Below are 24617 nucleotides of genomic sequence, written 5' to 3'. Positions count from 1 at the left end.
TCTGCAAGGCTAAGATGTGTTGTCCCAAAAGGAGAAATAAGCTGCTTTGCTTTAAGTAAAACAAGCAGTATTTTACCACTTCCAAAAATAGTGAGAGGCAGATTTCCAAAGAACCAATTGCTTTTCTTAGGGTATAAAAAATCCACTGTCTCCTCTATTTGGGACACTTTCCTTTAGAGGGCTTCTCAGAGTGAGGCGTCTCTAAATCAGCTTTCCAACCAGTGGCTTTAGGTGTATTCTTTGGGCTATCTCTTCTGAACCTGACCTCACTCCTATTGCCTTCCCCACAGTGGCTCTAAAGAAGAAAGAGCAACTCCTGCTACTTCTTGACTTCAAAAGAAGTTCTGCTAGCTCATAAACTGCTTGAGGTGTGGATGTCCTTAACTTCCAGTGACTTAAGCCTACTTGGACTAATGTGTAAGGATGGATGGTTCTGCTGTGCTTCTATCAGGGGTACCACAACTATGACTCTTTATGAGACTCAAGTGTGTAGGCTGCAGGACTACCATTTGAAATACATTTTCTCCTCAGAACTGGCTGTAGCACATTTGGTGGAGCAACCATCATACAACTCAGAAAGAAACTAGAATGGTTATGGAAATCGATAAAAATCAGGGAATAAGTGTAAGAAAGTGTGGCAATAACAATGATACTGACTTAAGCCCAACATATGAGTAAGGGCCTTCTTTTATTTTTTTCAATTTGGAAATTTTTATTTAATTAATTAATTTGGAATATTTTTCCATGGTTACATGATTCTTGTTCTTTCCCTCCCCTTACCCCACCCTGGTCTTGTTTTAATTAAAAAACCTGGTAAGATTATTAGTGTCTTAAGGAGGGAGGTTATAGAGGGATTGAGTGAAATAATTTAAAACTCAATTTAAAAAAATGAATAGTAAAAATAATGTTACATGTCATTGTGGAAAAATAAAATATTAGTCTAAAATTACCTATTAAGCTTATTTCTTTTTTAATATCCCTTACTTTCCATTTCTGAACCAATAATAGTAAGATTAAGTAATAGGGCTTAAGTGACTTGCCCAGGGTCACACAGTTAGGAAGAGTCTGAGGTCAGATTAATGTTTATTTCTAAGGGCAATCAGTTCTTCATTTGCTTCTTTGCCCACTCTCCCCTCCCAAATTCAAATGTAATTCTAATCTTATACAGAAGAATTTGAACATAATGAAATTTATCTTGACAGACTTGGGCTAGCATATTAGAATTAGGAACAAAAGTGTTGGGAGTAGGTATTGGAATTGTCAGTAGATAAGTATTAAATTCATCTACTTGGTGAAAAAATAAACTTTTGGTAAAATTAAGCCATGTGGATGTATTAGTGAAGTGATGGTGAATCTTTTTGAGGGGTGGGTGATCTGAGAAATGTCCTCTGGTGAGAGGGAGGGAAGCAGCCCAGCTCCATGACCCTCTGGCTTTTTAGTAACAAACTCTGATGAACTTTGTGCTGAGGTGATGGCACACATGCACACAGAGAGTGCTCTTAGTGCTTCCTCTGGCATGTGTTCCATAGGTTCACCATCACAGCATTAGTGGGTGAGCTGTCTACTTTGGCAGTACTTGGTCTTGGCTAGAGTGATCTTTATCAGATGATGAGAAATTAAATTCACCTGGTACTGCAGAGCTTTCAACCACAGGGAAGTGTTAGGACGCTGTGAGAACTCAGGAAGGGATCTGCCAACGAGGAAGAACAAGGATCAAAAGGGAGAGGACTTAGGAATGATTTGTTCAGGGAATCTCCAAGTGAGGAACCTCTCTCTAGAGATGCAAGTCAGCACTTTCTCTGCAATTTATGGTCTTAAAGAGTTGCCCAAGGCAGAAATATTAAGTGGCTTGCCCAGGATCACAAAGCCAGTAGTCAGTGATGGGACTTGACTTAGATAGTGATGGTCCTCTTGACTCATCATCCATTATACAAAACTGCCTTTGTCAATCAGACAAGTGTTTTATAAGGGTTTTCATTCAAGATGAATGATATTTAGTCTCTTACCTCCCATAAGCTCATGTGCACATGTGTATACACAAACACATATATCTCTTTTGAAAGAGTTCAGTTTCACATCACCAAACAAAGATGATAAATCTTGAGGCCTAGAATTGGTCTAATTCCTTCATTTTAGAAAAGAGGAAATGGAAGCTTAGCAAAGGGAAGTAACTTGTTCAATATTACACAGGTGGTAGAAAGAAAAGATGGGATTCAAACCCATGTTTTCTGACTTCATTTTGGGGATATGTTTGAAATCTTCCTAGTATTATTTTTCCCTACAAAGAGTTAGCTCTTATGAGTTTAACTCAAAAGTTTCTATTAAAATTATAATTGGTTTTTCTAAACTTATGGAATCTAAGAAAATTCAAGCTCGGAGGAACCTTAGAGACTAGAGAAGATATTTGGGGAGACATGATAGCTGTCTTCATATATTTGAAGGGTCATGACTGAGGAAAGAAACTGGTTCTGTTTGTCCGCTGTGAATTTTAGATTTACTCCACCCTGCTTAGTCTAACCAAACAGGAATGTCTACACCCCTACTGAAGGATTAAGTGTTGAGAAGGATGGCCTCTGACAGACATGTGCTAGCAAATGACAAATCAGAAACAACTGACAGACCCCCTGGGCTGTCCTAAGTCAAGCTTAAGCTACCATTGGTACATGTGAGACACAGGAAGTGATGTAAAAATGGTCTATATATTTCGCGTCACTTCCTCTCTTGGTCTCTTTTGGCAGAGAGGTGGCTGGTGACAGCATGCTGGGCACCTTGGCATCTTGGTGTGGCTGCAGCTATTGTCTGGGTTTGGTGGTGAGTGTCCTTGATACAGTAACTGGGAGAAGCTTAATATCATGGGTCAGGTGAGGCATCTTCCCTGAGCTCTCTCGGAGTTTAGGCTGATTCCTTTCTTTCCCTTTCCCTTTCCTAAAAATGGCATCCTCCTAGGAGGCCACTCATCTCGGAAGAGGCCTCGTGCCTGGAAGGTCTCTGAACTCCCCTTGACTCAGCCTAGGCCGGAGAAATCTTATACCCTTTTCCCTCTCTCTTCTTCTTAATTCGTTTCCTCTATATTAATTAAACCATCATAAAATTCCCAAACTGACTTGAGTATTTTTATTGGGATTTGAATTAATTTGAATTTGAATTAATCTCTGGTGACCATAAAGATAATATATTAGTCATAAAACCCCTAAATTTACTCCTTACACTGCAAAAGATAGAACTACAAGAAACAGATGGAAATTTCAAAGACACACATTGTTTTGATGTAAAATAAATCTTAAAAATTTAAAAGCTACATTATAGTGGAATAGAATGCCATGAGAGGTGGTGAGTTAACCTTCATTGGATGTCTTTAAGGAGAGGCTGAATAAACTTGATGGGAAGTACTGGAGAAGGGATTCTTGGTCAGATCTGGGTTAGACTCAATATTCTCTAAGGTCTGTTTCAGCTCAGGATACTGTATTTATTTCACTCAACTCTCTTATTTTACAGATGAGGAAATTGAGTCACAAATACAAAAAGTCACCTGCTTAAAATCATACAGCTGATAAGTGACAGAGCTGGAAAACAGACATAGGTCCTCTGAGTCGAAATTTCAGACTCTTTCAGAGCTCTACTTAAATCCCTTAGATTAATTTTCTTTTGTTTTAGAGGAAATTTGAACACCAACTTGGACAGTTTTGATTTCTGGGATCCTAACTCCTAATTAGGTGAGGAATAATATTAATAGCAATTAATATTAATACATAATAATTAATAATAATATTATTATTACTAAGGCAGTTAGGTGGTACAATGGATACAGTGCCAGACCTGGAGTCAGAATCTGAGTTCAAATTTAATCTTAGACACTTATTAGCTGTGTGACCCTGACTAAGTCACTTAACTCTATTTGTCCCAGTTTCCTTCAAATGAACTGAAGAAGGAAATGGCAAACCACTCTAGTATCTCTGCCAAGAAAATCCCAAATGGGATCATGAAAAGTCAGATATGACTAAAAAGTGACTAAACATAAAGATGGCTAACCCATTGGGAGTACTCTTATTTGAAGGTGAAGACATTCAGATTCTTCCCACTTTGTCCAAGTTACTAGACATTTAGTGCGTCCATTGCCCAGAACTTTAGAAATATCCCTTCCCTTCTAGTCCTTTCATCAGCAGAGCGGGAAAAAGTTTTGATCTTTGGGTCAGGAGACCTGCCTCTGACTCCCATGATTTGGGGGAACCTTCATTCAAATGCCATTTACTTCTCAAACAGTGACAGAGACTGGCTTAATCGAGAGAGAGTGGGGATTCCCAGGGGCCAGAGGATTTGCTTGAGCTTGGTCTCAGTGCATCTAAGTGGATTACAAGAGGATGTGCAGTTACTCATTTTGTTTGACAGGCTTCTTTCCTCGCCGCCTCTTGGGACAGTCTCCTTGAGTAAATACTGAAGGCGGGTGGGCCTATGGAGCCTTGGCCTGCCTGGGAGGTTTGTATTTTCTTTTGAACTGATGAAGATGTTCTCAGATGCTGGGATTTCAAAGGCAGTTTACCAAAGGTTCTGGAAATCACTAAAATCTTGGATCTATTGCCTGACTAGTCTTCATTTTAAAAGCATCTCTGAGATTGGAAGGTAGCCGCTCTTTTCCAGCCTGTTCATCTAAAATCTGTGGCTGTGGTTCACCAAAGCCTTCTCCTGGGTCAGAATTGAACAACAGCCCAAAAGTAATGCTGTTCTTGATTTCTTTCCCACAAGTCTGAATCCAATGTCCTAAAACTGTTGTGCTCACAGATAGTCTGGCACTTTTATAGTTTCCTTTGCAAAATTCCTGAGGAACTGCAGGACTGAGATTTTTTTTTACTCCCCTGATAGTACTAGATGTTTGGTCTTCTTCACAATCTCCCCGATTACCAGCTTCCTCTTTTTTTAGCCACAAAGAAAACCACCAAAAAATTCCGATGTAATAACTGGCTTGAATCAAGCAGATATCTTTAAGAAAATAAACAACCCCCTGCCAACATTCTAAACTCCAGCTAATTGTAGTGTACTTTTTTACGGTTTACATGTAGTATTTGCCCTTCTAGAGATGACTGTATTTAACATGTTGTAAATTTTATTATTTGAAGAATAAGAATTCAAGACCAGAGACGAACAACAGTTACTGTCCACCAAAGATGTAAGTATCACTGTCTGGATAAGAGAACTCTTGGTGTCTCATTCTAAGACTGCTACTAAATGCATCATTTGTTCTAGACATTAAACATTTGGTAAGTCCTCTATCTAGAACCTGAGAATTATGCCCTCAGTTCCCAACTCATTTATCAGTATACAAGAAAGACTTTGGAATTAAGAGACCTGCACTGGACTCCCAGTCCTAGAATTTACCAGCTGTATGATCTGATCCTGGGCAACCTTTAGAGTGCCAACCCTCTTTTGTCACTGAATTTCCTTATGTGTAAACTGAAGAGGTTGGACTCAATAGTCTCCTTGGTCCTTTCTAGCGCTAAGCCTAGGTTGTAATGATCCTAAGTCATTCGGCCTCCTTGGGGCTCAGTTTGTTCATTTGTAAAACGAGCATGCTGATGTTAACATTTTCAATCAGCATTGTGAAAGAAAGTTCTCTGATAGCACTCGATGCAATATTTCCTACCTTGCTGAGAATCTCCGGTAAATTCTCCAGCAGCAACGGAATATCCTGTAAATAAATGCATAAAAAATGAATAAATGAATGAATGGATGAACACGTATCAGCTAGAGAGGCCAACAAATAAACTACTTAGAGAGAAATGTGCAGAGTTAAGTACTTCCAGGCTCCTCCTCTCTTTGCAGAGCACTAGAAACTTAATAAAAAAGGTCTGAGACTGGAGGAAAAAAAGCATAATAATCAAATTAACTTGTATATGTTCCTTCTATAAAAAGAAATAAAACTGGACTACTGATCACTATTAAGAGCCCAGCAACTACTTTCTTACAACAATGACCAATATGGATGTAGATTCTGCATAACACATGTAAAACCCAGATCAAATTGCTTAGCATCACCAGGATGGGGGAGGGAAGTGTAAGGGAGGGAGACAGAAAACTTGGATCTTATTACTCTGGAAAATGGATGTTGAAAATTGTTATTACATGTAATTTGTAAAATCAACTCTTTTAAAAAAATATGTGAATATAAAGAGCACAGCAACATCACAGCTAAGAGCAGAGATGCTTCCCAATTCAACTGGAAGTCAGGACTGCTAGCAGTTACATTTTTAATTAACTTAGCATAATTATTAAAATCTGGGTTGTAGCAACTCTACTGTCTCTGATACACTGTATGTAAGTGTTTAGGTTTTCCCAATTCAGGTAATCAGCAGGAGCTCTGGGTTCCTACTTTTCCTTAGCTAAAAATGCAGGGTGAAAAACTCAGCAATGTATCCTTTGACCAAGGCTTTTGATTTCTCAAGAACTGCAAATACCCCTCCACATCGCCTAAGTTAGGGTTGCAGTGCTTCTGTGATCTGGAAAATCTGTGAAAATTTTTTTGTTCTTCCCATTTTTTCCCTTTTGTACCAGAGAAGTCTGATTTTCTTCTCTTTTTCTTTTTTGGGGGTGTTTATAGTATCTTAATGTAAAATTGAAGTTAAATATTTGGCCATCAACTTCTATTGTTTCTAAATATTTTTGTGTCATCTGTTGGCCTTCGTGTGTCATCTTCAGTTTCTATAAAACTCTCCCCAATTCTCATTTAATTTCTTATGTCATACTTAATATTTTGCTATCAAAATTGTTACTGGGAAAGTCGCAATGTGGAAGGGATACTCGTACATGTACTATTAAGACCTGCCATTTTTGTCTTATATCTTCTGCCCAAAAATTTTATAGTGAAAGATAACTCTTATGTGGAATCAGATAAGAAATACAATCACAGGATGGTGCACTTGTGAGGAATTTGACCTCATTGTTTCCTGTTCTCAGTCTGACCTCCTGTAGCCATCAAAAGCCATTATGGGAATCTTCAGAATTCTGATCGTGTTTAGGATTACTTGGATAGTTGTCCCTTCGGACAGCCTTTGAATTAATTCAATCCAATTCAGTTTAATAAGAATGTATTAAGCACCTACTATGTGTGCTAGACCCCTGCTAGGTACCAGAATACACATAAACAAAAACAAAACTGTCTGTGCCCTCAAGGAATTTACATTGTATGGGAATGTGGGAACAACATGTATACATATAAGTGAACAGAAAGTAAACCCTAAGTAACTTCAGGATTGAGGGTGGGCACTAAGAACTCAGGGGAGGAGAAAAAGGTCCAGAAACACTTTGGGGAGAAGGTAATATTTGAGTAAAATCTTGAAGGAAATGAGGAATTCAAAGAAGTAAGCAGGAATAGCATTCTAGGAATGAGAGAGAACTGGTACAAAGACCAGAAGCAGAGTTGGGATGTCACATATAATCAACGATGTCAATTCTTTGAAATTAAAGTTGACATCAGGACCCTTCGAGACTCTAGTCAAATCCTTTCAGTTTATAGATGAGAAAATTGAGGCTCAGAGCGATTAAAGGAATTCCTCAGGGTAGAGCTGGTGGTAAGCATCAGAGCAGGGAATTCTTCTCAGGGCCTCTAACTAGAGAGCCAGTGCATTTTCCACTTACCATGCTGATAACTATCAGTTATATCTGAATGTGTGCATGTTACCTAGAGTGGCTGACCCAAGGGATTTAGGAATACTTTTGGGAAAAGGCCTTTTTATAGACTTAAAAGAAAAAGAAGGCAGCCTTTCCCTTACATGACCACAAAGCCAATGGATTACCCATTGGTCCTCAGTGAGACTTACATATCTAGCCAAGAGCAATCATAAATACGTCAAAGAGTTGCTGAATCTTACCAAGGTAGCTGTCATCATAGGATGCTGGCGCAACTTCAGTTTGCTTTTCTCGAGTCAATTTTCTTAGGATATCTTTGAATGAGTAATTGGCAATGATGTCGGCAATGTTGGCTGTAATCACCTGGCCTGGAGTCAAATAACTTTATGTTAAAAGAAAGCAAGGAAGCACCATGTTTCCTATAACCATATCTAAGATAAAGTCATTCTACTGAAATGCTCAGTTCTTAATACATGGAGGGAACTATTGATGATCTCTGGGGTAACTACAACAATATACACACCAGGAATTCTGATTAGCATAAATTTTGTTGTTCAGTCATTTCAATCATGCCTTATTCTTCAGGACCCCATTTGATATTTCCTTGGCAGAGATACTGAATTGGTTTGCCATTTCCTTTTCCAGATAATTTTCCAGATGAGGAAACTGGGGTCAACAGGATTAAATGACCTGTCTAGGGTCACAAGGCTAGTGTCAATGTCTGGATTTGAACTCAGGAATATAAACCCAGTGCTTTATCCACTGTACTACCTAGTTGCCCCAAAATAAGTTGAAATAGAGTAAATTAGTGTATTTAGGGTTATTCTAATTCTGAATATGCTAACCTTGAGTTACCTTGAACTACTAGGACTAACATGTCTCCTTATACTTGGGAAGACATTTATTGGAATTCTGTTTAAATTCATAAGATCAGGGGGCACCTGGGCAGCTCAGTGGATTGAGAGCCAGACCTAGAGATGAGAAGTCCTAGGTTCAAATCTGTCCTCAGACACTTCCCAACTATATGACCCTGGGCAAATCACTTAACCCCCATTGCCTAGCCTTTACCACTCTTCTGCCTTGGAACCAATACACAGTACTGGTTCCAAGACAGAAGGTAAGGATTTAAAAAATAAAATAAATTCATATGATCATAGATTTAGCTGTAAGACTGACTTCAGAGGTGATCTAATCCTTTCATAAATAAGGAAACTAGGTCTAGCTAAATTAGTGAAATGGTTTGCCAAATAAGATCACATAAGAAGTGATAAAGTCAAGATTTGAACCCAGATCCTCTGATTTTAAATACAGTGTTCTTCCATAATACAACATTTGTATATCTCATTGTTATCCACAGTAGAAAAATGCACTTGTAGTCTTAGCTTCCTCATCTCTCAAATAAAGGGATTAGAGTAGAGGCCAGCTTAAGGGCAGTACAGTAGCTCATTTTTGTTTTTGTCTTCCCAGTGCTAAGGACAATGCCTGATACAAATTATGCACTTCATAAATATACGTTGATTTTAATTTACTCTAATTCTTGTATATTATGAACTCCTAAGTGCCACGATATTAAATTTTCCAAATGTAAGAGGAAACTTCAACCCAGCCTACACTGGGTTATCCAATTCTTCCACATGGTGAGGTGTTAATATACCATATGAAATGACTATTATTGTTGCAGAGTAGTGCGAGAAAATTCAAGTTATTTTCTCCAAAAAAAACATTTACTTACTTTCCATTAAAGTCAGAATCACTTTTAAGAGCAAAGTTTTTATGGTTTCTATTAGAATGCAAAATTAATCTTGTCAATGCCATGTGAAAGGGTCAGGGTCATGACTCTTATGATTGCCCTGTTTTCATCATCAGCTTTCCTGAATGACTTGAGCAGCAGGATAGACCTAAGTAATTCATTCTGAAGTACAGGAAGTCCCTTCCTTCCTTCCTGTCCATCCCAAGCTCTCTTTATTCAAAGGAAAAAAGGATCCAAATGGTGGTAAAATCTGCAGATCAATAGACTAACATTTAATTAATTTATTTTCACAGTTCCCAAACCATAAGTGAAATCAAGGCTCAACCATTCTATTAAAACATTTGAAAAACTCATTTATTTACATCATTGTTAAAGTCAATTGGTTAATTCCATTAGTTTTAAGGCTATGTAGGCACTAACTATCTTTGTGGTCCTGGAAAATTCACTTAACCATGTTCTTGAGAAGGAAACTGAAACTCAGTAACTTGCTTAATATTATAAAGCTAGGAAAGTCAGTACCAATCAATTATACATCAACATGAATTTAACAAGCACTTACTATGTGCTATGTGTTGGGGATGAAAAGAGAAGGAAAGAAAGAAAAAAGAAGGAAGGAAGGAACAAAGATGAGACAGAGAGTAAGAGAGAGAGAGAGAGAGAGAGAGAGAGAGAGAGAGAGAGAGAGAGAGAGAGAGAGAGAGAGTCATATTCTTTCTTTGATTTTGGTCTGCCTGACTTTGAAATCAATAACATATTTATGTCATAAAAAGAATTTGGTAAGACTTCTTCTTTGCCTATTTGTCAAATAATTTGTATACTATTGGGATTAGTTGTTCTTTAAATGTTTGACAGAATTCGCTTGTGAATCCATCTGACCCTGGAGATTGTTTTTAGGAAGTTCCTTGATGGCTTATTCAATCTCCTTTTCTGAGATGCAATTATTTAAGTATTCTATTTTCTCTTTTGTTAATATAGGCAATTTATATTTTTGAAAATATTCATCCATTTCACTTAGTCATATTTATTACCATATGATTGGGCAAAATAGTTCTTAATAATTACTTTAATTTCCTCATCATTAGGAGTGAGATCACCTTTTTCATATTTGATACTGTTAATTTGACTCTCTTCTTTCTTTTTTATTAGATTGACCATTACCTTTATCTATTTTATTTGGGTTTTTTTCAAAGTACCAGCTCTTAGTTTTATTTTTTAGTCCAATGGTTCTTTTACTTTCAATTTTATTAATTTAGGATTTCCAATTTAGTTTTTATCTAGGGAGTTTTAATTTGTACTTTTTCTAATTTTTTAAGTTGCAAACTCAATTAATTGATCTCCTCATTCTCTATTTTGTTGCTGTAGGCATTCAGTAATATAAATCCCCCCACCAACCCCCGAGTACTGCTTTGGCTGTATCTCATAGGTTTTGATACATTGTCTCTGCATTGTCATTCTCTTTAATAAAGTTCATAACTGTTTCTATGATTTCTTCTTTGACCCACCAGTTTTGAAGAAATAGATTATTTAGTTTCCAATTAATTTTAAATTTGCCTTTCCACAGACCCTTGCTAAGTATAAATTTTAAAGCATTATGATCTGAAAAAGTTACATTTATTATTACTGATTTTCTACATTTGTTTGCAACATTTCTATGCACTAGTACATGGTCAATATTTGTATATGTTCCATTTGCTACTGAGAAGAAGACATATACCTTTTTATCCCTGTTCAGTTTTCTCCAGATATCTAGAAACTCTAATTTTTCTAGCATTTCATTCACTTCCCTTACTTCTTTCTTATTTATTTTTTGGTTCAATTTATCTAGTTCTGAAAGTGGAAAGTTGAGATCCCCCAATAGTATGGTCTTGCTATCTATTTCCTCCTTGGGCTCTTATAATTTTTCTTTTAGAAATCTAGATGTTATGACATTTGGTGCATAAACTTGTAGTAATGATATTACTTTGTTATTTATAGTACCCTTTAACAAAATGTAATTTCCTTTCTTATCTCTTTTAATCAGATCAATTTCTACTTTAGTTTTGTCTGGTACCATGATTGCTACTCCTGCTTTTTTATTGTAGATGATGGATAATAAATTCTGCTCCAGCCTTTTGCCTTGAATCTATGTATGTCACCCTGCCCCAGGTGTGTTTCTTATAAACAACATATAGTAGGATTCTGGTTTTTAATCCACTTTGCTATACGTTTCTGTTTTATGGGTGAGTTCAGAGAGAAGTGTACTCTTGAGAAGCTTATATTCCATGGGGGTAACCACTAGAACTTAACCTTGATCTTACTGAGTTGAAAGTCTGCTGTTTGGACACACTGTGTTGCCTTTCAGAGTTTAGGATGAGCATCTAAAGAAAGAATGTAATCTGGCAATTTCCTGTCTGTCAGAGGGAAGATATTAAATCTGTCAACTTGGGGATATGCTCTTTAAAGGCCAACATGTAATAATTAATTTAAAAGCCAAATTTCTCCAGTGAATTAACACATGGTTCCCACACTGCTTGGGACCAGAGCAAGTACAACAAGGAAGCTGGGCCATAAACTTGATTTGATGGCTGTGATTTAAAGGACTGTTCTGAGTCAGACAATGGCAATTACTCATGTCTTGTAGAGGGAGAACAATGCTAGAAAATTTGCCAAGTTTCCCAGGCTGGGATAAAGGGAAAAACCCAGCAACAATGATCTTGTTTTTAGATATTCCTAATAATTCTCACATTAAACTAAACTTGGATGTAATCACAAAATGAACTTAAAGTAAATTTTCTCAGGAAAAAGTAAATGCTTCAGTGGCTCTATTGTCAGGATGCCGGTGAAATTTCATTAGTGTGGAGACATCTCTTGGTACAGAAACTCTCTTTTTAGATACAGATTGGCCACTCTATTTAAGAGATTCTCAAATATTTTGACCATTTTGTAAAAAGGAATTTAATAAGAAAATGCAAAATGTCAATTTATTTGGTTTTAATCTATGTGGGTGGTTACAAGGAATGGTTTAATTGCAAAATGATTTCAAAATAAAATTTGCATAGTCAAGTACAGATTCTATGAATGCAGATATAAAACCGAGTGTAATGAAACACCAATTGGTTTTAACTCATAATTTTCTTTTATTAGTATCTACCAAAACAGATTTCCTCTATGTCAACAAAACTTACCTTGCCAGTAAAAACTGCCAGGTCCTCCCACTATGAGATCTCCATTCTACAAAAAAGAAACCAACAGTAATCCCATCAATTTTTAAAATTATTAATGCATGGTAAATTATATAAAAATTAAAAAGTCTTTCTTATCACAGTGCCTAGTATATAGGAGGTACTGAATAAAGACTTGACTAACTATATAGGTAAAAAAAATTTTAAAGGAACTTTTCTACCAACCATATTTATGTGTTTTAAGAGTAATAGCTGAGGTGTATTTTGTGCTTTAAAGTTTTCAAGACATTTTCCAGACATCATTTCACTTTATAGGAAACTTATGATGTAGGTGCTATAGATTATATTATCTCTTTTTTACAGACGGGAAAATTGAAGTTCACAAAGGTAAATGGCTTGGCCATGCTCACACAGCTTGTAGATGTGAAAGGCAGGATTCAAACCTAGGTTTCTCTTGGTTCCACTACCGATACCCCAGTTAATTTAATTTCTTTTCCTTGGCTCTGATTTATTTACAAGAAAGGTCCACAAGATAGATTTAAAATTAAGCTACCAAAAAGAATATAGCTATTTTTGTATTTTAAATCTCAGTTAATGAGCTGAATGGGCTTCTTTCTTAGAAAGGGATGAATTCAGCTCTCTAGGACTACATCACCAAAGTAAATCTCTAATGCTTTTGAAAAACCTTAATTCCATCTAATAATACACATAATCATTTGAATCTCAAGAAAGAGGCTCAAATCAATCTCAGACTTATTTTCTGAGTGAATATGGCGAGACGGAAGGCTCCCACTTTTTTTCTAATTTTCATATATCTGCTATTGTTGTTATTTGGTCATTTCAGATATGTCCCACCCTCTGTGAGTCCAATTTGAAAAAATACTAGAGTGGTTTGCCATTTCCTCCTCCAGGACATTTTACAGGTAAGAAAACTAAGTCAAACAGGGTTTTGTGATTTGCCTAGGGTTACATTGCTAGTAAGTATAAGATCTGGTCAGATTTGAACTCATAAAGATGATCCCTGTCTCTCTATTCAAGTTCTATTCACTGCACAATCTAGTAGCCTAACAATATCTATACCACAAAGCGCTGGAACTCCATTGACAATTATTCTCAGGCCCTTGGCCTTCCTGATCCTAATCACAACCAGTCCCTCCCCACCCCTAATTTCAGAGGGGAAAAGTTCTACTGGAAAGCAATCTATAGGTTGCTAATATTTTTAAACCCTTATCTTCTTTCTTAGAATCAATATTGTGCATTGCTTTCAGTGGTAAGAGTTGGGGGGGGGGCGTGAGGGGCTAATATCTTGCCCAGGGTCACACAGCTAGGAAGTGTCTGGGGCCAGATTTGAACCCAAGATCTCCCATCTCTGGGCCTGGCTCTCAATCCCTCTGCTAGTCTTCTTGAATTGTATTGTGTGTGTGTGTGTGTGTGTGTGTGTGTATCCCAAACTCCGTTCTAGTTGCATATTACTTTGATCAAGCCCTTATCAAAGAATATATGGATTTTGGTGCTCATATATAATGTATTTAATATTTGTTAGAGGCAAAGCAAGTTTTAGAAACTGATACTTATTTTTTCAAAACAATGATTTATGAGTTAGTATAAACATACAGTGATTTTTTTTTGTTATTAGAAAAGCAAATGGCATCCAAATAAGCCACCAGGATAGATAAATGATTTGGAGAGAGTATTAATTATTGCCTCTAAGCTATGAGTGAAACAAATCTCACCTTGTAAAAATCCAAACTGAAGCCTGCTTGACAGTAACCTTGACCTTCAGGATCAGCATTGCCTACAAAGATGGAAATATAAAGCTATTAAATATGGAGCACCCAAAGGGCATCTTCTTGCAATCCATGTTAGGATGTCCCCATTGCTTTTTTTTTAAGCCTTACCTTCTATCTTAGAATCAATACAAAGTATTGGTTTCAAAGCAGAAGAGCAGTAAGGACTAGGCAATTAGGATTAAGTGGCATGTCCAGGGTCACATAGCTAGGAAATGTCTAAGGCCAGATTTGAACCTAGGACCTCCCATCTCTAGACCAAACTCTCTATACACTGAGGCACATAGTTGCCCCTCCCCAATTTTTTTTTTTACCAGAGACTAAAAAATAGGCTCAGGGCAAAAACCTTTCTGTAGCTCAATACACAGAGATCTGCATACTTACTCACTCAGATTTCTGCCTGGGAAGGGAACAAAAACTAACACAGCAATGGCCACCAACACCCAAGAACTAAGATCTACAGCCAAAGAAGAAAAACAACTGCTTGATCAAATGGTTCCATTTTTCCATAAAATGGCACCATGGAATAGAAAGAGAACGCTACCTGGTGTTCTGGCTTCTATACTAATTTGTTGTGGCCTTGGTCAAATGACAGCTTCTTGGGAAAATCAGTCCATCACTCTGGGACTCAGGTGTTTCAACTCTACATTTAAGGACTTGGACTCAATGATCTCTGAAACCCAATTTTGCATTGTTGGTTATTGGGGGGAGGGAATAAACAAACAAACAAGGGGTTGGGCATGGGAGATAAGCATCAAAGTCTCATCCAATAGTGTTCTTTCTCATAGGTCTCTCAGAATTGTCCTGGATCATTGCATTGCTGCTGGTAGAGTAGTCCATTACATTCAATTGTACCACAGTGTATCAATCTCTGTGTACAATGTTCTCCTGGTTCTGCTCCTTTTGCTCTGCATCACTTCCTGGAGGTCGTTCCAGTTCCCATGGAATTCCTCCAGTTCATTATTCCTTTGAGCACAAGAGTATTCCATCACCAACATATACCACAATTTGTTCAGCCATTCCCCAATGGGGGGGGGGGGCGTCCCTTCATTTTCTGATTTTTTGCCACCGCAAAGAGCGTGGCTATAAACAGACCTAAATATTAAGAAAGTCACTGTAGTGACTGAGTGGAGGATGAATGGGAGGGGGGAGAGATTTGAGGCAGGTAGGCTCACCACTGTAATTTCAATAATCCCGCTGTGAGGTGATGAGGGCTGGCACTGCCAGAGGAGAGAAGGGGGCATATTCAGGAGAAGTTGCAGGGGTGAAATCAGGAGATCTTGGCAAAAGCTTGGATATGGGAATGAAATACTGACAAAGCCAATTTGTAGGATTATAAATCAAGAGTTGGAAGGGATTCTATAGAGCTTATAGTCTAACCTGTCATTTTTTTTTTAAATCTTTACCTTCCATCTTTGAAACAACACAATGCATTGGTTCTAAAGCAGAAGAGCAGTAAGAGCTAGTAAATGGGGTTTAAGTGACTTGCCCTGGGTCACACAGTTAGGAAGAGACTGAAGTTAAATTTGAACCCAGGACCTCCTATCTCCAGGTTTGGTTCTTTATCCTCTGAGGCACCTAGCTGCCTTTGCCAACACTTCATTTTTAAAGTCAGGAAACTGAGGCTCAAGGGAATTAAGTGACTGAAGTCACATAGGTAGTGAGTATCTGAGATAATAAATCATGCACTCAAATCTTCTGCCTCCTGAACTGGTGCTCACAAGATCCTTTCACCCAGCAGTCAGACTCACACATGGACCCCAAAAGCAGCCTTATTGCAAGGCTTCAGAGGATGTGGAATCAGCCTCCCCACCCCACTCCAACTCTGACGACTCATAAATTGTAACTTGAAAGAGTCACCGCAGCTTCGAAAGGTGTCTAAATTGTAACCAGAAAGTAGCTTCAGTGCTTGCAGAAACTGAATTCTTTAAGGATTGTGTGGCAAATATGTAAATAATTATTCATTTGTTTTGTCAGGATAGAAATGGAAATGAGAGGGCAAGGAAGGAAGCACATATCATCATCACATCATCCACAGAAAACAATTTATAGTTTGGGCATGGAGGGCCATTCCCAGACTTTCCAACTGGGCTTAGCCTTCCCATCTTTTCTGAGGATGGACTCTGCTCTTTCTCCATTTACTTGATGCTCCAGAGCTGCTTCTGGCATTGGGTCATCTCCCATTCTTTCCAGATGTCCCTGTTTCTTTTCGTAATTTCCTATCTTGGGTACTATATTTACTACTTTTCATTTTCCCTCGCCATTGACTTTTATGGTTTATGTGTGTGAGGCCCAACAAATGGGTGGCCTCTGACTTCTGGGTGCCATTTTTCTTCAAGTTCTTGAGTGAGTATGTGTGAGTAGGAGAGCATTTGTGTGTGAACATATGTGAGTGTGACTATATGTATGAGTGGGATCATGTGAGTGTGTGCGTATATATGAGTGTGAATATGGTTGTATGTGTGAGTGTGTGTATGTGTTTAAAAACTGCTCTCAAAATAGCATAAAAAGGAAAAGTCCCATGGAAAAAGTTTTCCTTAGAAATTGGGTAATAAATAGAAATTCCTTCCTTTGTGAAAATGATTCATTCTCATTTAGTTTTTGTAGAGTGCCCCCAAAATCTTAATAGAGTTTTAAGCCAGCTTAAAATTGCACTAAGACTTTTGGGACATTCTGTAATGGAGGAAGACTCCAAAAGGAAATATCCTTTTCCCCAATATAACAATGCATTGTAAAGCTCTGTGCCAGGATCACAGATTTAGAGGCCAGAAGCAACTGTAGAGACTTTCCAGATGAACCTTTTCTTTTATACAGATGGAAAAACTGAGGCCCAGAAAACTTAAGTGCATTGCTCAAAGTAATAATAAGTGATAGAAGAGGTATTTGAACTCAATTCCTCTCACTCCCAAGTCCAAGTTCTTTCTATTAGACCATTCTGTATCCATGCTACATTCAGCATCCTGATATTCAGACAATCATGCTGATTATATGCCTTGATTTCCAAAACAGGAAACAAAGGTTTGGAGGGCTATTTTGTTCCTCCAATATGATTGAACTGAAAAACTGTGTATAAGTAGTTAAAAGCTCCCACTCTAAGAGGAAAGTTAACTCCATATTGATCAATGTGGTAATGACATTATTGAAGAGTCTTGGGGAAATTAACAAGGCAGGCTTCTCTGACTCCTGTTTGAAATATCTCACCACAGATGTTTCAGCTTCATGACCAGATGAGCGTGAAAAGTGATCTTTTCATGTTGTTGAGTTGTGAGGACATTAGGAACCAAGAGAAATCTTTTGTGGGCATTTGTAGGACAATAGAACTTCTGAGAATTGAGAAGAAGCCTCAGAGGTAGAGAAAGGAGTCTCTATACTCTATGACTCAAATCATTCTTCTGTTGGTATATGAGTTCAATATAAACTGGATATTAATTTTGTAAGAAATTCTGCTCTTAAGGATCAGCATCCTATGGAATCAAGAACACAGAGTTTAGGCTGAGGCCCAGTTGCCTACCAAACAACTTTAAAATAATGCCTCAAAATAAGTTTTGGAGAAACAGAGACAACAAAAGATTAGAAAGAGACATTTTCCCAGGATAAGAGAACTGCATCATAGGGGTGGTTACAGATCTGCAGAAGGGTAGGAGAACCAAAAGTAGGTCTTAGAGGTGGCTGCAATGAAGAAGTAGAAGTTTGGGGAGCTTTCAGCCCAGAGACTATAAGGAAGTCAGATGGCGGTCAGAAAGAGATGACAAGGACCCCTTTGCTGCCGATGAGTGCAGCTAGTGTTGACTGAGAACTCTATTGCCCATAAAGACAGTTCTGCATTGCAGTTTCAGGAAGGAGAGGAGCATTAGTACTTGTATTTGCAGGAGAACAGGGGTGCTTTCTGGATAAACACCAGAACTGAGACCAGGGCAGTAATTACCACACCTCTCCCATGATCATACACCAGAAACTTGCAGTCTTCCAGAACTAACACTGAAAACAACAGCATGAAAAAGCCTGATGCTTGGTACTGTGCCTCCCAACCACAAGGTGAGTTGGAGTCCACCTTTAACATAAAGTTCAAAGTGAAGAAATAGTCTGAGAAAACAAGCAAACAACAAAAAAGTACATGGGCATTAAAAGTTGCTTCAGAGGCAGAGAAGAAACCAAAACCTAAATTTAGAAAGACAACAATGTGAAAATAGCTACCAAAAAAAAAATCTTGAAGAAAAATGTTAATTGTGCTCAAGCCCAACAAGAATTCCTGGAAGACTTAAAGAAAGATATTAGCGGTAGAAGAAAAAAATGTGAAGAAAAATAAGTGAAAGAAAAGAATGAAAAAAGAATTAACCATAAAGACACACACACACATACACATACTGAAGAAAATAACACCTTATAAACGAGAATTGCTCAAATGGTTAAAGAGGCACAAAAATTCACTGAAGAAAAAACTTTCGAAAAAGCAGAATAAGCCAAATGGAAAAGGAGATATAAAGTTACTGCAGAAAAGAACTTCTTTGAAAGTAGAATTAGACAAATAAGAAAAAAGAGGAGCAAAAACTCACTAAAGAAAATAATTTCTTAAAAATTAGAATTGGGCAAGCAGAAGCTAATGACTCCATGAGATATCAAGTAACATTAAAACAAAGTCTAACTAATGAAAAAATAGAACATGTGAACTATCTCATCAGGGAAAAAAAAGGCTGACCTGGAAAATAAAAATAATTTAAGCATAATTGGACTCCTGGGAAGCATTTCAAATCCATGAAATTATCTTATGTAGCTTCTACAATATATTAAAGTTAGAATTATCCAGAAAAAGAATAAGAATATTTTAAAAAAGGAAAGCAATTACATTTCTCCCAGGAGTAGTAATTATGCAAGCAGTTAGGTGGTGCAGTGGATAGAATAGTAGGCTTAGAGATAGGGAGAACTGATTTCAAATCTGACCTCAAATAATTACTAGGTACATGACCTTGGACAAGTCACTAACTCTATTTGTCTAATTTTAGTCATCTGTAAAATGAGTTGGAGAAGGAGATAGCAAACTACTCTGGCATCTTTGCCAAGAAAACCTCAAATGGGGTCATGAAGAATTAGACACAACTAAAACAACTGAACAACAGCAAAAAATTCTAATAAACTTTGTTATCTCATTGCCAATTTATATTTAAGTATCTCATTTCCAATTTATATTTAAGCTAATTAAACTGGAGTTCAGGGGTGTGGTACAGTGTAGTGTTGTCAAACTCAAAAAGAGAATTTCTAGGCCACACACTGACTTAGAAAACAATAAATTAATATTATCTGTGCTGCCTTATACTGTATTTTTATTTATTTTGTTAAACACTTTCTAGTGACATTTTAATCTGGTTCAGGGAATATCCCTGAGTGTGGTGAGTTACAATGCAATAGCGGTTGATCCTTCTGGTGTACAATATTGACAATATTCATGATAGCAGATGTACTATCAAGAGTAAGAAGTAACAACATGAGAAGTGACCATCACCCCCAAACTAAACACCAGCACCCAAAATCAATAACTAAAAACAACAATAAAATGAAAAACCCCAAGTAGTCAAGGTCCATTTACAGCAGGAACAAAGAAGTGGCAATGCACATTGTCCTCAGATAATTCATTGTAGTAAAGCATATTTATGGACACAGACATAATGAACTGTGATCAAGAAAAATATTAAATCTCACATCATATGTTCTATTTAAACAAATATGCAGTGCGTGTTAGGAGATGAGTTATAAATTCTATGAAGATTTCTAGTAACGTGGCCTTTAACGATGTAACTTAAAAACAGTTAAGCTGTAGTTATCTGAGAAGCTCATGTAAGCAAAACATTCATTCCTCAACAGTGCCAGATAAAGGGACCATATGTATGCCAAGGGAACCAAAAGTAATTTATAACCTGTGAAATAATGTTGGCTAGTGGGCTTGAGATATCCCAGGTCGATATTTCTTTTGCCTAATTCCTAGTGCTGTGAAAGACAAGGAAACACTGTCCTTCCCCAAATATCTCCTGGCTAAGGTAAATACATTTAATTTCAAGAGTCTTCCTAGATTCAGTTTAATTCAACTCTTTAAGCACTTTCTGTGGCCTAGGGATGCTACTTGGTGCTATGCATATGAACCCAAGATTGGATCATCTCTCCTTTCAAGGTGGTACTTCTTCATAATGTGCTTCAGGGTATTATAAAAATCCAGCCTTTTACCCAGGGAAATCTATACTTTTTCTGTGCCTCAGAGATCTAAGGAGACAATCAAAGGCTACCATTCCAAGTTTGACTTGTTTAGGCATCTTATCTTGAGTTTTTCAATAGATTCAGTATAAATCTAGATATAAAAAGAATTGAAGTAATATCAGACTAATTTAAATTGGGAGAAAGGGAGATCAATAGCCCTTCTAGAATTGGTTCTATATAATTGGGTAGTTTCTTAAATAGAACAGCTAGGGGGCCCCATGCATAGATTGTTGGAAGATGTGAATTCGAATCTGGATTCAGACACTTATTAGTTGTGTGACCCTGGGCAAGTCCCTTCACCCTGTTTGCTTCAGTTTTCTCACATGTAAAATGAGTTGGAGATGGAAATGGCCAACCACTTTGGTATCTTTGCCAAGAAAACCCAAAAGAATCAGAAAAAAAAAACGGAAACAACTAAATAACAAGAATCACAAGAGCTTCAAACATGCTAACGAAAAGCATCTCTGCCTGATGATAAGAAAGGTGATTTTAAAGGCCAAGAAATGGATGTAGATCTGAGCCAGGCAATGCCACAAAGAAATACCATTTTCATAGAGCCAACTGTCATAATGAGGATAGTGACTCTGGATTACCATTATGACTCCTTTCCCTGTGTGTTCTTTTTACATTAATCCTAACAAGAAGTATATAGGGGAAGCTAGTGGCTCAGTGGATAGAGAACTAGGGCTAGAGTCTGGAGGTCCTGGGTTCAAATCTGCCTTCAGACACATCCTAGCTGTGTGGCCCTGGACACTTAAGTCACTTAACCCCAATTTCTTAGCTTTTATTGCTCTTTTGCCTTGGAACTGATACTTAGTACTGTTTCTTTCTTTTTTTTAAAACTCTGACCTTCTGTCTCAGAGTCAATACTGTGTATTGGTTCTAAGGCAGAAGAATGGTAAGGGATAGGCAATGGGGTTTAAGTGACTTGCCCAGGGTCACCCAGCTGAGAAGTATCTGAGGCCAGATTTGAACCTAGGACCTCCCATCTCTAGGCCTGACTCTCAATCCACTGAGCGACCCAGCTACCCCCCCCTTAGTACTGTTTCTAATACAGAAGGTCAGGATTAAATAAAAAGAAAAGAAAGATTTAGCTAACTTTTAGAGAGAAGAAATTAAACAAAGAAGTCAGAGTCAAGAAGAATAGAGCAAGTGTAAGATACATTACTCCATGCAGGAAGGGAAGTTCAACTAGCCATTTCTAATTCTGGGAACCTACTGGCTAATGTACATTCTACACAGAGAGCTCATTAGCATTAAAATTTCATACAATTAAGCATGAACATGGATTCATCTAAAACTATATTCAGAGTACTTATCAACATCAGCTATTAGCAATAAACAATGTAGCTCCATCGATTTTCAAAAAGCTGGATTTTCTTCCTGACATACTTTATCAGATCCCTTGACCTTCTGAAGAAGAATCTCAAGAGATGACAATCAATTAAGCTCTGGGATAAATGCATAGTTGAGAAAGAGAAAATCCTCTACGGTTGATGCAATTAAAAATGCTTCATTTGAAAATGTCTTTTCTCAGAAGTAACTGTTGGTATTTACAGGGGCATTTCTTCAAGGAACAATTTTTACTTTCTTAGAATTAATAAGTATCATGATATGCTAAGACAGAAGAATGGGAAGTGTTAGACAATTGGGGATAAGTGACTTGCCCAGGGTCATACAACTGGGAAGTTTCCAAAACCAGATTTGAACCTAGGTCTTCCTCCCTTCAGGCTTGGCACTCTATCCACTGAGTCACCTAGCTGTCTCTTCAAGGTATACTTTTCAGTAAGGTAGAAAATTTTGAAATCAAAGCTTTTTTAGAAGTAGAGAAAAACAGAGAATGGATGATGGGATAGTGTGGCCTGGTAGAACACATACTGGATCTGGAGTCAGAAAAGCTGAGTTTACATCTTGTTATTGAGATGTTTCAGTCAAGTCCTTGTGACTCCATTTGGGGTTTTCTTTCTTTTTTTCCCCCTTAAACCCTTACCTTCCATCTTGGAATCAATACTATGTATTGGTTCCAAGGCAGAAAAGTGATAAGGATTAGGCAAAGGGGGTTAAATGACTTGCCCAGGGTCACACAGCTAAGAAGTATTTGAGAGAAGATTTGAACCCAGGACCTCCCATCTCTGGGTCTGACACTCAATCCACTGACCCACCCAGCTACTCCCTCATTTGAAATTTTCTTAGCAAAAGATACTGGAGTGGTTCAACATTTCCTTCTCCAGTGACAAATGTCTAGCTAAATGATTTCAACTGCCAATGTGTAGGTGTATTCCACTGACAGGAGTCAGGTCACGGGTAATGTAAAGTCTTAGAGAACTGTCTGAGAGCATTGAGACATATATGTACGTATGTGTATATATACATATACACATACATACATATATATGTGTGTGTACATATATATTTTGTTTAATATATATTTAATGTTTTTAATTTTTTGTTTAATATTATATATTTAACAATAATTTAATTTATATATATAATTAAGTTAATTTTCATAGATTTAATTTTATGTATAACTTATATATATATTTAAAGTAGCACTCATTCTATCTAAGGCTGGATTTGAATTCAGGTTTTCCTCATCCAAACCCAGAACTCTATCCATTGTGCCACCTAGCTACCTCTTTTTGTTATAGTATTTTTATAGTAAGATAATCCTTATTGAGGCTTTTTTTTCTTTTTTGGTGAGGTCATTAAACACTTGTTTTGATGTTGTTGGGTGGTTGGATGCCCTTCATCCTGGAAGAAGATCAAAGTGGCATCACTGGTGGGTAATGTTTTTTGATTTGAGCATAAATGGGATTTAAGTGAGGTAGAGTGGCAGAACGTCTTTGGCCTCACTCTCTCTTTCAGTCATCAAAATCCAGTGGCAAGACAAAAGTCAGATGGCTTCTGATGGCTCTGGATGCAATGGATGATCCTGGCTTCTTCAACGTCTCATTCAAGCTCTAAGCGCTCCACAGTGCCCACTTCTGCCGCCTTCCCAGCCATTGGAAACCAAACCAAAATTGAACGAACATTTTGACTCTGTCTGTACTTACAGGAACAAGAAAGAATATCTGGAATCAAACAGCACTTTCCACAAGAGGACATGACAAACAGCACTTACTGTTCCGACAAGGAGAGTATTCTGCATATGCACTGAAATTCTGAATCGCTACGTAGCAAGTGCCAACAGGATCCTTTTCCCGGGTAGCTTTGAGAGTTCTCCAGTGATACAAAGGAGCGCAGGCCTGTTAAAATATCAAAGACAGCAGGCATACTTGGATGAGGATTTAGCCACCTTGTTTCCTTATGCATGGCAAACCACAAGAAATGAGAATGATACAAGCTTGTGTTCAGTGGTTCTCTTATGAAATGAGACAGGCTACCTTGGCAATGTATTGTATAATCTTGATGTTCAGAATTTCTAAGGATCTCAGAGGTTACTAAGTCATAGATTCATTATTTATTTATTTATTTATTGGTTTTTTTTTTTAAACCCTTACCTTCCATCTTGGAATCAATACTGTGTACTGGTTCCAAGGCAGAAGAGTGGTAAAGGCTAGGCAATGGGGGTTAAGTGACTTGCTCAGGGTCACACAGCAGAGAAGTGTCTGAGGCTAGGTTTGAACCTAGGACCTCCCATCTCTAGGCCTGACTCTCAATCCACTGAGCTACCTAGCTGCCCTCACACTCATTCATTTTATATCACATTTATATTACATTATACCTGTATTTCTATTTGCTACTTATGAAATTCATAGGACATTGGGATTCTGATATATACTTTGTGTGTAGCACATTTCTTCCCATTTTATAGAAATTAGAATAAGTTTTTATTAAGTTAAGTGATCATAGAAGTTTGATTGCTGTACCTTTGTTTTTATGACATATTGCTGACCACATCAATCATTTATTTGATACCAGATTTTCAGTCAATGATGCAGCAAATGGCACTGTTTGTATGGAAAAATATGGCCCGTTTGCAGAAGGTTTGTTTTATTCCATGGTTTCCAGAACTGCATTATGGGACAAAAGTGATCATTCCCTTTAGATTATTTTGGC

The 24617-nt window shown here is 37.4% G+C and overlaps 1 protein-coding gene and 1 long non-coding RNA gene across 3 annotated transcripts in view; one reads left to right on the top strand and one right to left on the bottom strand.

Annotated features, from left to right (window-relative positions):
- The window catches only part of ITGA8 (integrin subunit alpha 8), a 232004-nt gene that overhangs the window by 174204 nt on the left and 33183 nt on the right, over positions 1–24617 (bottom strand). Inside the window, exons 4-8 of the mRNA XM_001377451.4 lie at positions 23680–23803; positions 14262–14323; positions 12532–12577; positions 7860–7985; positions 5636–5680 (exon numbers count right to left, since the gene is read on the bottom strand). Coding sequence (XP_001377488.2) covers positions 5636–5680; positions 7860–7985; positions 12532–12577; positions 14262–14323; positions 23680–23803 — 403 coding nt within the window. The remainder of the gene's footprint in view (positions 1–5635; positions 5681–7859; positions 7986–12531; positions 12578–14261; positions 14324–23679; positions 23804–24617) is intronic.
- LOC103101947 (uncharacterized) lies at positions 2737–23900 on the top strand. 2 transcript variants are annotated; one of them, XR_008912441.1, is made up of 3 exons: positions 2737–2811; positions 13373–13451; positions 23614–23900. It is a non-coding gene; the product is annotated as an uncharacterized LOC103101947 (long non-coding RNA). The 2 variants fall into 2 exon arrangements; XR_001625217.2 differs by lacking the exon at positions 2737–2811 and adding an exon at positions 4849–5161.

The sequence above is a fragment of the Monodelphis domestica genome, chromosome 5, assembly GCF_027887165.1.
Source record: "Monodelphis domestica isolate mMonDom1 chromosome 5, mMonDom1.pri, whole genome shotgun sequence".
In the NCBI taxonomy this organism is placed as follows: Eukaryota; Metazoa; Chordata; class Mammalia; order Didelphimorphia; family Didelphidae; genus Monodelphis; species Monodelphis domestica.
Note: the sequence above shows the minus strand (reverse complement) of the source record. Positions and strands in the feature narration are given on the sequence as shown.